This window comes from Punica granatum, chromosome 5 (assembly GCF_007655135.1).
Source record: "Punica granatum isolate Tunisia-2019 chromosome 5, ASM765513v2, whole genome shotgun sequence".
Classification (NCBI taxonomy): Eukaryota; Viridiplantae; Streptophyta; class Magnoliopsida; order Myrtales; family Lythraceae; genus Punica; species Punica granatum.
Window position 1 is genome coordinate 6,320,431 of NC_045131.1, and position 14,981 is coordinate 6,335,411.

General features: G+C 34.4%; 1 protein-coding gene across 1 annotated transcript; it reads left to right on the forward strand.

Moving 5' to 3' along the window:
- Positions 1-11,591: 11,591 nt before the first annotated feature.
- On the forward strand, positions 11,592-13,787 carry LOC116209655 (receptor-like protein 44). The gene is made up of 2 exons (XM_031543369.1): positions 11,592-12,244; positions 13,051-13,787. The coding sequence occupies exons 1-2, from the start codon at positions 11,744-11,746 to the stop codon at positions 13,387-13,389; spliced, it is 840 nt and encodes a 279-aa protein (XP_031399229.1). The 5' UTR covers positions 11,592-11,743; the 3' UTR covers positions 13,390-13,787.
- The last annotated feature ends 1,194 nt before the right edge of the window (positions 13,788-14,981 follow it).

Sequence of the window (14,981 nt, forward strand, 5' to 3'; positions counted from 1 at the left end):
TCCCATTGTCTCGATTACATTTGGTACCAATACATCCATCGTCGTTGGATTTATCGAGTTATCCTAACTTTACTACATTATGCAAATCATGTCCTTCGGTAAATTGCATAATGATCTACATAATTTGATCATAGCTATATATCTCATCTCGTGAGATATAATCAGAACACGAATCGAGGCATATATACATATAAATAATCAAGCTCGATGTCATTACTTAGATTAGTTAGGGCAGAGATGGTGAAGTACTATAACCATTTTTGCATTAAGATTGCATGATACATGGGACACTCGTGTCCTTTCAATACCCTAGCAAGCCACATTAATCATTCTTCATCTTGACTTGGAGAAATGAAGTGCAAGAAAAGCTTTGCAGCCTCGATTAACGTTGATTAATCAATAAATACTTTTTATTGGAAGGTGATTATTTACATTTATTAACGGATAATGGGGGCCACCAGTTGTGATCAAAGACATAATCCAATTAACCCCAATTAACAAAAAAAAGGATGCTATCGTCACTCTAATATTTGTTTATAACTTTATATTATTATTACCATATATATAAATATATAAAATGAAGCTTTGATTAATCAATTCATCCACTTATGCACATTATTTTTGCTTTTCTTTTTTACTTTATATCATGTTTAAATATTTTAAAGGATAGATTTAGGTATACAAACAAGGAACAACGGGTATTCCTCGGGCTTGGGCTATTCCACCCCCACCTTTGGCTAATCCACTCCAATTGTTGCTCATCTTATAAAAATGTCCCGATAATATATATTACACTCTAATTGATATAGGTAAAACCCTTAAATTACTCACTCAATTCTCATATCTTCCTTTCTAAATCGAACATAACATTTATTTCTATTTGTGAATTTTTCAATTTATTCTACATATCCAGTTACTCAAAATTTTATAAAAAAATATTTATTAACTTCGGGCAATAAATGAGAAAAAAATTATAATATTTTTCTAGAAAGTCAAATCCCATTTGTCCAGTGTTCCACTACCCATTTAAATGTCTCAACGCTAGTAAAATAAAAAAGGAATTAAATCTTCATAATCAAAGGGAAAGTTTTTCATGAGAAAACAAAAGCAAGATCATCTAAATTTATGAAACGTTATTTTAACTTTCTAAAGTCTATATTAATTGTGACTTTTTTATTATTTTTAAATATTTTTCTACAAAATGCATACAAGTAATGAGTTTATATTTTTTTAAATAATAGATTTACACATTTGTGCTTGTGTAGTCATGATCTTTAGTTTCTTTTGATTTTATTATTGATGAATTTAAATTTCTACTAATATGTGCAATTCAATTAGCTATTTTATTCTTATATGAAGAATTAATATTATATAAAACGCCCGGAAGAAAACGACCAAAGTAAATGGAGAAAAAAGGCATTTAATATATTATCTTCCCCGAAAAATCCATTTGAAAATTTTTCTCCCTTAGAATAATTGGCCAAGGAGTGAGAACATCATTTCTATGAAGCACTTATTTTCTTAAATCTTTCTTTTTTAGTTTTCCAAGTAAAGAAATTACTTTTATAGATATATATATATATATTTCGTTGTGTTTTTATTTTTTGTGCATAAAATTTTTTAACCAATTCATATAAGATATTTATGACTTCCGGGAATAAAATCATTTCCTTATCATTCACAATATGAAAATGTAATACTTATTTTAAGTAATATTATGGATAAGTGGATATATAGAAAAGTGAGAAAGTTTTTTATATGGGAAGTTCAATCCAACAATTAAGGAAGAGGTGAGAAATATAGGAGTGATTTAAGGAGCTAATCCATATTTAATTAGAGTAATTAATATGCTAGTAAGGGCATTCTTGTACCGTGGATGACATAGGGGGAGGATTAGCCATTATGAGGGTGGAAATAGCCCTAGCCTATTCCTCGCATCTAATTAATTAAGAAAACATAAATCGCTTTTTTAACAGAAAATATGAAGATTTATGCATTTTCTAGCTGTATACGCAAAGCCTCCTCCCTTTTTTTTCCAAGTTTTAATCTAATAATTACAATAGTCGCAACATAAGCGATTTATCAGCTATAACTAGTGATATTAGTAGCTTTTAGGACTATAATATTTTGCGATCAATTTTTAGAAATTGTTTTAAGATAAAATAATAATTTCCCTGGCCGTAGATAAAATAATATATACACAAATCTCTTATTTCATATCAAATATGTATATTTTTACTTAGCTTTCGAAAAAAAATTCATACCATCCGAAAATGCTGGTTTAAAATTCTGAGTTTTTCTATTATGTGAAGAAAGCAACTTTTATATAATTTACAGATACTTATGTATTAGAACCATGCATGAAGTTGTATACACACACACACATATCTATATATATATATATATATATAATTTTATACTATTATTTAAGTTAAATTCTTATGTTATAACTGTTTTAATATTCACTTAAGTTTAACTTTATTATGAACTCAAAAATCAATTTTATGTCTTATATTCAAAAAACAAAAAAAGTGGCCTTTTATTTGGACTTTTCTTTCCTTGGGAAATTCCATCTACTTCACTAAAAATTTGGGCAACTATATTAAAAGGAAAAAAAAATTCCATTGTTCCAAGAACTCCGTAGTGTAGCTGGCTAGCAATTTTATTTCTAGCAAAAATATTAGTTCAAGAAGGTAAAATAAAAAAAATAGTAATGTTATTCCACAGAAAAAAAATATGTAGTTTTATTCCTTAAAAAAAACTTAGCTTGAAAATGAAATAATAAACTTTGAAATTTTTGAATTAAAAAATTAAAAATTATTACAAAAACCCCAATAGTTTCCCAATGTGGTTAGCACTTAACTACTTTTGACATAATCACCAATATGGGTCAAGATTTAAAAACGACAAAGGCAATCGTGCAATAATTTAAACTATAAAAACAATAATCGAATTTACACTCAGACGAAATTAATCACATTCGCCTGAAACGTGCATGTGCGTAAGTACTAGTATGTATATGCGTTAGTTATTTATTATACAGCTGCATGCAAATTAATTGCCTGATGAAATAAACTCCTTATATGTGCGCGGCGCTCATAAGAGCCAACATCAGAGAGTGAACAGAGAGGGGGCACACCGGCTGGGCGCAGGGGAGGCAGTTGGCCGGGGTAGCCCTCAGCAGGTCACCACGAAGAACACGGGCTTGAAAGTGTAATTATGCTATAGACATTGATCAAGAGAGGTGGAATTATAGGAACCAACGCTTCCATGCCAATGGAACGAGTCTGATGCCAACGGTTCCGAAGCCACTCCGCATAACGGAGGAACACGACCTATAGTATTTTACATTTTCGGGTAGCTAGGCTACTACATGAACCCTCCCCAAGATCGTGAAAGATTAACATTTTCCATGGGCAACAAGCCATTGGAAGCATGCAACAAGCCATTGGAAGCATCACATCCTTTGGATTGGATTGAAAATTTCTTTTTCAAAACTAGGCAAAAATCTCCATAGCTAGCCCTACCCAAGTGAATGGGCTGCGGGCCATGATCAGATTGGGCTCGTTAAGTAGTCCATTCGGCCATATCTTGGATTTCGAGTTCCAATTTATTATCGTGATCTATTTCTAACAACATGTGATGCGTCACAAAGATATTTTCTTATCCAAGACATGTACATACCAATGACACGAGCGTCGCAAATCTATGTATAATATAAACTGGATTCCATATATGTCTTGATCCAGGGAACACGTATGAGGCCTGTTATGGCCGCGATGTGGCGACGCGAAGGCCTCAAAACATTTCTTGCTCATGCATGCATGGTCCCCTTCCCACTCCAACTTCACACCCATTAAAATTTAGGTGGAAAAGGATCACATGCGTATGCATATCGATCTATATCATACATACATATATATATATATATATAAATATAAGAAACTTGATTGTTTCGGAGTACGATTTCGATTTCCTATTCTTGTAATTGTAATTTGTTTTCGTTTATATTTTATTATATTTTTAATAAATTAATTTTACTTATAATACATTCTATTCAACTTTCGATAAATAAATGAACAAAAAAATAAGTGCGTTCACATTACTATTTCGTTTTATTAGACAAATATATTTTTTAATGATAAAGTAAATAATAATATTATAAAATAATACAATAACAAATACGTTGCTTAACGATGAAGTAAATAATAATATTATAAAATAACATATTAATATGTACATTTACTTAACAATGAAGTAAATAATATATTAATATGTATGTTTATTTTCTTATGAGTTTTATAACAAATTAATCTTCATGAATTTTGTAGTAAAATTGATTGACAGCATACTCAATTATGCGAGTGATTTTCTCGCATACTACGGATTCCATTCTACCCCTCCAGGGTAAGTGTTCGGATCTATTATGACATAGTGTTTTAGGGTTTTAGATGGTATGAGTACTACGAATTCTATACTACCCATACTTTCATTTTTTTTTATTTCACTGGATAAATTGTAAACTTTAATTAATTTTGTCATATTTACTTAATTGAAAGTTAAATAATATATAAACTTTAAACAATGTTACACAAATGTGTTTTGTTTTTGCTGCTTAACAAGCACATATTCACTCTGACATTATTCAAAGAGAACGATTACAAACTTCATTAATTGAGTTATTTCGTGCAATATCGGAGAGAGTACGATTCGAATTTCTTATTCGTGCGACTATGATTCGTTTTCGGTTATTTATTAATATATTATAATTATAATATATATTCTATTCGACTTTCGATTAATAAACAAACAAAATAAATAAATGCGCTCACATTAGACTACAATTATATTTTCGCTTTTTAGTATATTTTTAAAAAATTATATTACTTATAATATATTATAGTCACCTTTTCTTGAATAAAGAAATGAACAAATAAATGTGGTCACATTGCTATTTCGTTTTATTATGCAAATTATAATTTTTCATCTTACAATATATAATTAATAATTTTCACCTAAGTTTTTATATAAAAATATATACTTTACTTAATGAGGAAGTAAATAATAAAATATAAACTAATATAATAATATATGTATTTACTTAATTGTGAAGTAAATAATATTAATATATATGTTCATTTTTCTCAAAATCTTATCATATAAAATAATATATTTTGTTCAGCTTTCAATGAATAAAGAAAGGAAGAAATAAATGCATTCACATTGTTATTTTCTTTTTATTATGCAAATATTTTTTATTTTAAAATATATAATTAATAATTTTCCCTTAAATTTTTATAAAAAAAATATATATTATTTAAGGAGGAAGTAAATAATAAAATATATAATAATATATGTGTTTATTTAATTGTGAAGAAAACAATATTAATACGCATGTTCTTTTTTCTCAAAATGTTACGTATAAAATAATTTATTTTAATTAATTTCGTCGCATTTACTTAATTTATAGTTAAGTAATGTATAGATTTTAAATTACAAAATGGAATGGAATATATAATATTTTAAATAAATTTATTTACAAAATGGACCGTCTTCTATGAATTAGTACTTTAAATTATATCCGAGTTGAAAATATATTTTTTCTTAACAAAATATACATGTCAATATGCATGAGGCTACTATCATGCAATCAATTGTATATTGATATGTGGACAACCCAATATTTATTTAACATGTATAATCTTTACCATTTTACACCTCTATATATAAGCCTCACAACCACATATATTTCATTCTTTCATGTTTTATTGTGGAGAAAATTTTTTCTTTCATTTTCATTTCTATTTTTCCTGACAACATAATTTTCTCTCACAAGTCATGAACAACGGTATTCTTTCTACAGAGAGATTTATGGAAAAAATCTCTATGAGTTTGGAGCAAACTACGATCATATACAGAAAGAAAGTCATGCAGCTTAAAGAACTATTACGATATGTCAATATCAAATGAGTAAAGTGAGTATTTCTTCCTTTTTTAAATATAAGATATAATTATTATTTCAATGAATACACGTAAATTATACGAATTTCTAAATAAACTTCGATAACTTGTCATTACTTAATAATAACTAAAAAATATCATTCGTATTTATATTATACTATCTATAATTAACAGGTATTGATAACCGTGCATAGTACGGGCCATCTCCCTAGTCATTTATATATTACACATATGTATAGACATGTTGTCTCCCCTTACGGGACCGTTAGTTCATTCAAAGAACGCCAATAAATAGATTTTTTTTTGATTAATTCTTTTGAGTATATGTTATGCTAATATTCGTGCTTTAGCTCACAGTGGTATCATTAAATTCCACGTATCATCCCGATGATAATTTACTTAATGATGTTGGAACGATTAACTACCAGACAAATGCACACCGCTTATCAGCATTTACCGAGTTGATGCCGGTCTGAAATTTTACAATTATCCGCAGTATCAGATGATTCAGTTCCCCGAACAGAGAGCTGCTAATTGGCAATTTGCTAGAATCAATTGGGTCAAAGAAAACTTCCATAAATTGCAAAATCAGCAACAATTGGCAAAGTAATACGCACCTTTCAGCTTTCGGATCTTGCCCGCATAATTATCGAGTTAGGCTGCCTCCAAGGGGGGCCTTTTTCTAAGGTTATAGACTATTGCTAGCTTGTTCAAAATAGACTAGTTTTCCTTTTGTGTCGTGTTAGGTTTACGTAACTTGACGAGTAAACCTCATCAGGAAAGAGAAGCATGGACGTCAGTATTGGGTATTTCAGTTGAAGTAGATTATATATGTATAAGAGGGTGTTATTCATTTAAAATCATCCGAGTTATATCACTCCAACGATAGGAAGCGTACATATCATAAGAGCCACGTATTCATATCACAACAGACCCCAGCCCTGTTGGATCGACTCTCTTTTTCTCCATTCGATTATTGCACGCAAAGCGACAGGCACTCGTGCATAATTGGTCTTCCATGCTTGAACAAAAGCAACCAAACCTCAAGGATCGACGTGACTACCGAGCTCAGGCCGAAAACAAAACACCAGAGCTCGATTTGCAAGCACACGAATATGTTTTCTTGTCCGAGGGACCATCACAAGCTGGGCTGGCGACATTCATAGAGGAGTTAGAGGTGAAGAAGCGCCAAAATCGGACGTCCTCACGATTGAATATCTTGGGGCTTCCCTTCGCACCACAGAAGAGGATTCATGGGGGCCCATTGGGCCCACGACCCGACGCGGATCCCCCGTGGAGGGAGCTTTCACGGAGCACATCCCAACCGAACAGCATGTTGGTTTGTTGGCGGTCACGGTGGGACCCGGCTTTGCTCCAGTCCTCCTCTCGAATTGCCATCAAATTCAGTGGGACCCTCAGTGGTCAAAAACCGACTCCAACTAGAAAGGTAAACGAGGGAGTTATAAGTCATTGGTATCCAATTCAAAAATCTGAGTTGATAGAACAATGAATCCAATTATCATATATATTTATATATATATATATATATATATATCACAAGCTGAAGTTGGACATGAGAAATTTAAATTCGAAGGTGCACGAACCTCTGTTGGCATTTGGCCTAAAAGGCGTCCGTGAAGTGGTGGTGAAGGATTTTCTTTTTCTGCCAAAGTGACTTTTTACTTGGAAGAGTTAGCCGCTAAGCATGACTTTGATGATGACCGTTAAGCGTCAGCATTATATTAGGCAAAATCCCATTAGCGCAAACTCAATCTTTGCCGCATATTAGAAAATCGATATAAAGCCACATCCAACCGGACCATGGAAGTTTAAGAAAATACAGAATGCTAATCTTTTAGTAGCGACAACACCCGATACATGCATATTTAAAAGACTGTCTCTTCACTGCCTTCTGTGGTTCTTTTGTCTGGTTTTTTGGAGATATGCATGAGAAATTAAGATTCAGTCCTTGTTCCTCTATTAATTTGGCACATGCATCTTCTGGCTCGCCAGAAGTAGGGTAAACAATTGCACATGAAATATGACTCCCGGCGAAAATAGATTCTTTTTCTGCCTTCTACTTTATTTTTCTTCTAGAAAAAGATATATATATATATATATATATGTCTGTGTGCGTGTATACCAAAGCGTCAACAAATTAATGATTAGAAAAATGAACGGAAAATTACAAAATGTCCAATTGCGCAGTCAAATTCATGTGAAGCCTCTCGGCTAGATTCTAACTAGGTTGATAGGCTCCCATTACCAAGAATAAGAAAAATTGCATCTTTTTTTCTTAAAAATATGCATTTTTCAGAGATAAGTTTAATTGCAGTAGTGACATTATAAAATGAACCGAGCCACCAAGGAAGAAAAAATTCATTGTTTAGTGTGTGATGGAGTCGATCGTAACCAACATGAATTGATTCAAAAGGTTTATTGTATGCTCAGTTTAAATAAGATTTCAAAATCGAATTTTATGAATATAAAAAAATCATAGTTAAAAGAATTTTACTTCTTAATGGAAAATTTTATTTGAATTAGATTAGTTAGAGTACATAAGACTTTTGAAAATCAGTTTTGACTGTATATATGATCTATTAAGAACTAGCCGAGCATCCCCGAAGAACTAGAGAGTTAAGCTTGCCGGAGACCCGAGTAGCAAGCATTTAAGGGAAGCTGATTATGATGGAATGCCTTGCCTTGGTCACGAGAAATGAAGCCATTGATTGATAAGGGAGGGAGAGAGAGAGAGAGAGAGAGACAGAGAGAGAGAGAGAGAAGCAATTAATTTTTCTACCTTGAAGGAATCAAGTGGAATAGCCATATACTCATGCCCTATAGACTTTCCCCTATACGGACCAAACTGGGGCTTTTCCGTGTCGTCGCTTTCCTTACTTCCCTCATTTCTGAACGGAGGGCCCTACACCCATTAGTCCCTACCACGGGACATGATCGGTCGCTAGGATTGCTCGAAGTTGAGTCATTTATCCGTCTCTCCCAAGATCGGGTTCGAGAATTCATTGGAATCACTTCGAAAGACCCTACGTGTGAAGATCGCGGTCATGAGGAAGGGCTTCGAGTCTTAATGATCGATCGTAGGGAACAACCGTCGATTTTTTATTTTTATTTTTTGATGGAAAAGCGAGTCCGCGGGCATCATAGTGCGTAAGTGGCCTAAATTATTGAGAGCATAGCCTTTTGCCCTTTTGGACATTCTCTGTAGTTAATATTTTTACGGGAGAATCAAATTCATATACAATTATAAAAGTCGGGATGACGCATATATAGATGTCACGTAGGACAAGCCTAAGTTCTGATTGAGTAACTTTTCGAGTCACAACCGATGGGAAATCGACGAGTGGCTCAATAAGGTGGTGCCACATTATTCGTGAAATTATGATACTTACGGAAGTCATAAATTCATTGATGCGCATGATTTCAAAAGTCTTTAACTCATACTAAAGTCCAAAGGTTCAAATACAAGTCCAAATGTCTCCAACTTAGTTAGAGAGTCCTATATATAGCACGTGTATTTCTCTGTTGCCATTATATTAACATAGATTTTCTCTCTGAATTATGAACTTGGAAAGCGCTAAGGATGTCATTTGAAGAAATAATTTTCGTTGTTATGGCACTATTGTTGTTAGATAGCAGGAGATTTGGTATGAAGAAAAATGTGGTGACAGCATAATTCGGATAACTTAAGCTAATAAAGTTAGGATTTATTCTCCCGATTTTGTTAGTATTGGACTTATGTTGGGAAAAATAAGATAAAAGGCGATGGAGAAGACCGAAATCAAAAGTAATTTGTAAAACATAATAGTCTCCCGTTCAATAATCTCGGTACGTCGAAAGGCTATCGATGGGGCAGCTAAAAAAACACATGTAGGAAGAATCTATCTGCTTACATTCTAAGTCAAATCACACGGCTCCGTGTATGGATATGCTCACTGATATTTTTCATGGCATTCGATAAGAGTCCAACATATGGTCAACCCACTTACACTAATCACATTTAGTCTAAATCATTAATAATTAACTTGGACTGCACATATCCAAAGCGAATATATTATGTGAAATATTATAAAATATGCAGTAGAAAGCCCTCTGAGTTCCGAGAATATGATTCTATAGTAAGTTGAGGTTTCCATTGGCGGACTTTTTTTTTGAAAGTTTGAAGCCCATAAAAAGACATAAAATATACCGTATTTATATTATATTTGGTAACAAAAATAAGTTTAACTCGAGAAAATGAAGATAAAAGTAGTTGAGAAAAATATGTGAGAGAATTTGAAGAAAAATATTAAAAAAATAATAATTGTGTTGTTGAATTGAAAAAAAAAATTTTGAAATTGAGAAAAAAAATATTGTATAGTTGAGATAATTTAATATTAATAAATTATTTTAAATAATAAATAAATAAAAATATGAAAAAAAAAGATAATAAAATAATAATTGTGTCGTTAAATTAAAAAAAAAGTTAAGTTAAATGTTATTTTTTAAAATAAACAAAATAAGAATCCAGTCGATCGCCGAGCAAGATTAATTTTAATTAATAATTTTGAAATTTTTCTTTATCTTTAGGAAAAACTACTGGACCCCACTTTCCACCCTCCACCGCCACTCACAATTGTCCTTCGCTTTCATTCTCTCACCAAAAACAACCTTCCAACTCTGAACTTTGTGCTCTCCACTCTCTCCTCTCTTATATGTTCTAATGGACATGTCCTCTGCACTGTCCAAAACCTTGCCAAAGATATTGAAAACAGCTTCACAACCCGACCACAAAAAATAAAATAAAATAAAATAAAAAAACCCTTCCTGTGCTTTCTTGCTAAATTTATTGCATATTCCTATAGCAAATATCCTCATAATTAAAATTTAATCTCATTATCAATATAGATTGGATCAAGCGGTTCGACGTTCACTCTTTTTAAACAAAATCTCGAGTTTGAATATTGTGAATGAAGAAATTTCATGCTGAAATAGTTTTATCCCCTTAATGGTCGACCCAACTCGAATTGGAGTAATCGAGACGCGATAATCTTTCGAGGACAATGATATACACCGAAAAAATGGATCTAATTTACATAAATAAAGTATTTCGAACTCGGTAGACTTCATCAAAATCAATACGTAAACTCGACAAGCATGGAGGAGTAGTACAAACAATGTTTAGATAAATTTAAGTAGCTCAACTTTTTTTTATATATATGACTGGAGTGTCTTATCTTCACCCGACTAATTTCTAAACCTCGTGCACATCATGCGACATACGAAACTAGTAAACAGAGCATTAAGTCATGGTAGGAGACTTTGAGGGAATTAGAACATGTGATCTGGTGAATACTTTGCACTCTTTCTTACTATTAGGTCAACCTCCTTGAAGTTTAAGGGACTCGGTTTTTGCTTATGGTGGTTCGATCCGGTGAACGGGACAAACATATTAGCAGCAAGTACCACAAGAGTTACCCAACGCTTAGTGGCAGTAATTCATAACTTCACACTATGATAAAAAACAGTAAATATATATGTGTATATATATATATATATATATATATTTTTTTTTTTTTCGGTAATACTTATATTTCTATATGTGCATATATAAGCGCAGAGAACTGCAACGGGAACAGGGCCTTCTTTTCCCCCCCTCTGACTCTCTCTCTCCCCACAGCTCAGAGAGATCGGTCTCTCTCCCCAACAAAGAGAAAAATAAAAATCATAATAATAAAATAATTCTTCGAAGAACAGAGCAGAGGGAGGAGAGAAAAATACAAAGATGAGGGATTCACGGCGGAGATGTGGGCCGGCGGCGAAGAAGCTGGCCCTCCTCCTGCTCGCCGCCGTTCTACTCCTCCACGGGACGCGATCGGATCCGGAGGACGAGCGGTGCCTGACAGGGCTGGCCCAGTCCCTGGAGGACCCGGGGGGACGCCTCGTGAACTGGACGAAGACCAACTTCGCCGCCCCCTGCAGCGGGTTCACCTCCTACCTCGGCGGCGCCACCTGCAACAACGGCCGCATCTACAAGCTCTCTCTCTCCAACCTCTCCCTCAGGGGCTCCATCTCCCCCACCCTCTCCAACTGCACCAACCTCCAGGCCCTCGACCTCTCCTCTAACGCCCTCACCGGCACAATCCCGCCGGACATCCAGTCCCTCGTCAACCTCGCCGTCCTCAACCTCTCCGCCAACCGGCTCTCCGGCGAGATCCCCCCGCAGCTCGCCCTTTGCGCCTACCTCAACGTCATCGATCTCCACGACAACCAGCTCTCCGGGCAGGTCCCCCCCATTTTCCGTTTCTTCCCCCTTTCTTTTTATATATATATAAAAAAAAAGAAGAAGCTAATTTCAATTCAATTTCCCCCTTTTTTCTGTCTTTATTAGTTACCTCTTCAATCCTAATTTCCCAATTCCCCCCCCCCTTTTCTACCATTTTATTATTTTCATTTATTTAGAGCATATTTTTGTTTTCCTCTCGATTTTCCTGCCCAATCCAACCTTTTCAAAAATCCAATTCTGCCCCCTGCCCTCGATCATATATGAACGAAATGTGACCAATGAGGGAAAAAAATTTCAATTTTTGCAAAAGGCCCCAAAATTCAGATCCTAACTTTTGGTTGTATAAAGTCGGAGGGAGCAGTGTCGAAAGTAACGGTTTCCTGCTCACTGCTATCATTTTCTGTCCGCCCTACATCCTCAGTCTGGCCAATGAAATAAATAAAGTTCAAATTTTTATATTCACGGTACGAAAATATCAACTTTGTGTTGTTCTTTATTCTCATTTATTGATACCATTTTCGTATCAAGGGATGGATCGAGGAGGGCAGTTAAGTCGGGAAAAGTTCATTTACATCTCGACATTTTGCTCCTTTTTGTGTGTAACCTCGTCAAATATCACGTGCGCAATGAGATTTATTGAAAGGAAACGGAATGCCATTTTACATGACGCCGACATTCGCTTCTCCTTATACTGACATGACCGAGGTTGTCTTGTATTGAGCTCTATGCTGTGCATCACATGTAAAACTGATACGATCAGTATCGATTAAATTGACCGAATTTTTTGGGTTTCTGTGCATCGGCAGATTCCGCAGCAGCTCGGTCTCCTGGTCCGGCTGTCGGCCTTCGACGTCTCGAACAACAGGCTCTCGGGCCCAATCCCGGCCTCGCTAGGGAACCGGAGTGGGAACCTGCCCCGGTTCAACGCATCCTCGTTCGAGGGCAACAAGGACCTCTACGGCTACCCGCTGCCCCAGATGAAGGGCAAAGGGCTGTCCATATTGGCCATCGTCGGGATTGGGCTGGGCAGCGGGCTGGCGAGCCTCATCCTCAGCTTCACCGGGGTCTGCATTTGGCTCAAGATCACGGACCGGAAAATAGCCCTCGAAGAAGGCAAGATCAGTCAGCTAATGCCTGACTACTGAGCCCTCATGGATTGTTGCACTGACCTTAGCTTGAGGTAAATAAATTTGGTGGGGCATTGATGATTATTGCTATTGTTCTTGAAGATTTGCAGATTTCTCAGCTGGAATTTGGAAAAAGAGGGTTGAGCTCATCTCATCATTTTTGTCTTTTTCTTTCTCCTTTTTCTTTTTCTTTTTCTTTTTCTTTTTCTTTTTCTTTTTTTTGGGGGTAAAATTACAATAGAAATGCGGGCAATTTCTAGCAATTTAGCTGTTTTTCTCCACTAATTTTGGCACTTTTCTGCCTTTTTTTTGTGTGTCATTTTCTGTATCTTTTAGGCGGCATTTGTTCCCAACGATCAACAGTGTAAATTTCCAAATACTAGGTTATATATGGAACATAGTTTATTACGGATTTCCTTTTGCTTGCACAAAAATCATGTGATGTGTTTTATTCGATTCCTCGCTCCACAACCGGATACTCATCGATGCATCCGTGAAAATGTGGTCAGATTCACCGTGTAGATTAGCGGGGTTCGTAATTTTCTATTGTGTGATCGGCGTGAATAATTTAATGCGATTTGTTCAGTTCGTGAGTTGCCAATGCCAATGCAACCACATTGGGGGACAATGAGCACACCTACCGTGTACGAACATTTGCTTTTCTGTAGATGAGAGATTTGTTTTTGGAAGAATTTATTATTATTATTTTTAGCATTATTTACTGTAGACACTAGACAGTGGTTTCTTCCAATTTTTTAAAAAATGAAAAATCGATTTTATTAATTTTGTATTTAGAAAATTATTTAAGTAGACACAGAGTTTCATTTGAAATGACTTGAAAGTAGCTGTCCCAACATTCCACCGGTTTGCTGTTGATCCATGCCTGGGATTCCTATCGGGAATCTATCGGCTTGGGCACAATTATTAATTAATGAAAATGCTTCAAAATTTTAATACATAACTTTTACTCTAATTAAAAATGTATTTTCGAAAAATTATCCACTCCCGCATTCGGGCCGTAAAACTTTCCAGTCTTTTATCAGATTAGATAAACAAGAAATTGAAATCTCATGCCGACAATTCAGATTAACGGCTAATTAATTTCCGAAGCATCTTTTTTCTCAATTGTTGCAGAGAGTTGAGAATAGTGATAAAAAAGTAATAAAGCAAATTACACAATTAGTTAATTAATTAAAGGAGTATTATTACATATATGTGGCCCCAGCCTACGGTCCATCTCATGCTTTCTCCGGCCAGGGTGCATTGTCACTGTGGCGTGGCAGAGTCTGTCTCCATAATTATGGTAACTTGGTTTTCCTTTATTTAATTTAATGACACTATGTAATCTTGTCTTGATAATTCAAAACTAAATTAAAAAGAACAGTAGATTAAGAATGATGAATGTATATCCCTAGATATACATATTGTTTGCAATTTCTTCATGAATTAACTCGCGTCGTGCGTTTTATTATCTTTATTGGTGAAATTAGGCGACGAAAGAAAACGCTTAAGAACACGTTTTATTTTATTATAAATAGAATTATTATTCATTAATGAAAGGTGGTCTTTGGCAGATGCGAGTTGGTGCGTTTGGAATCAAAATCGAATTT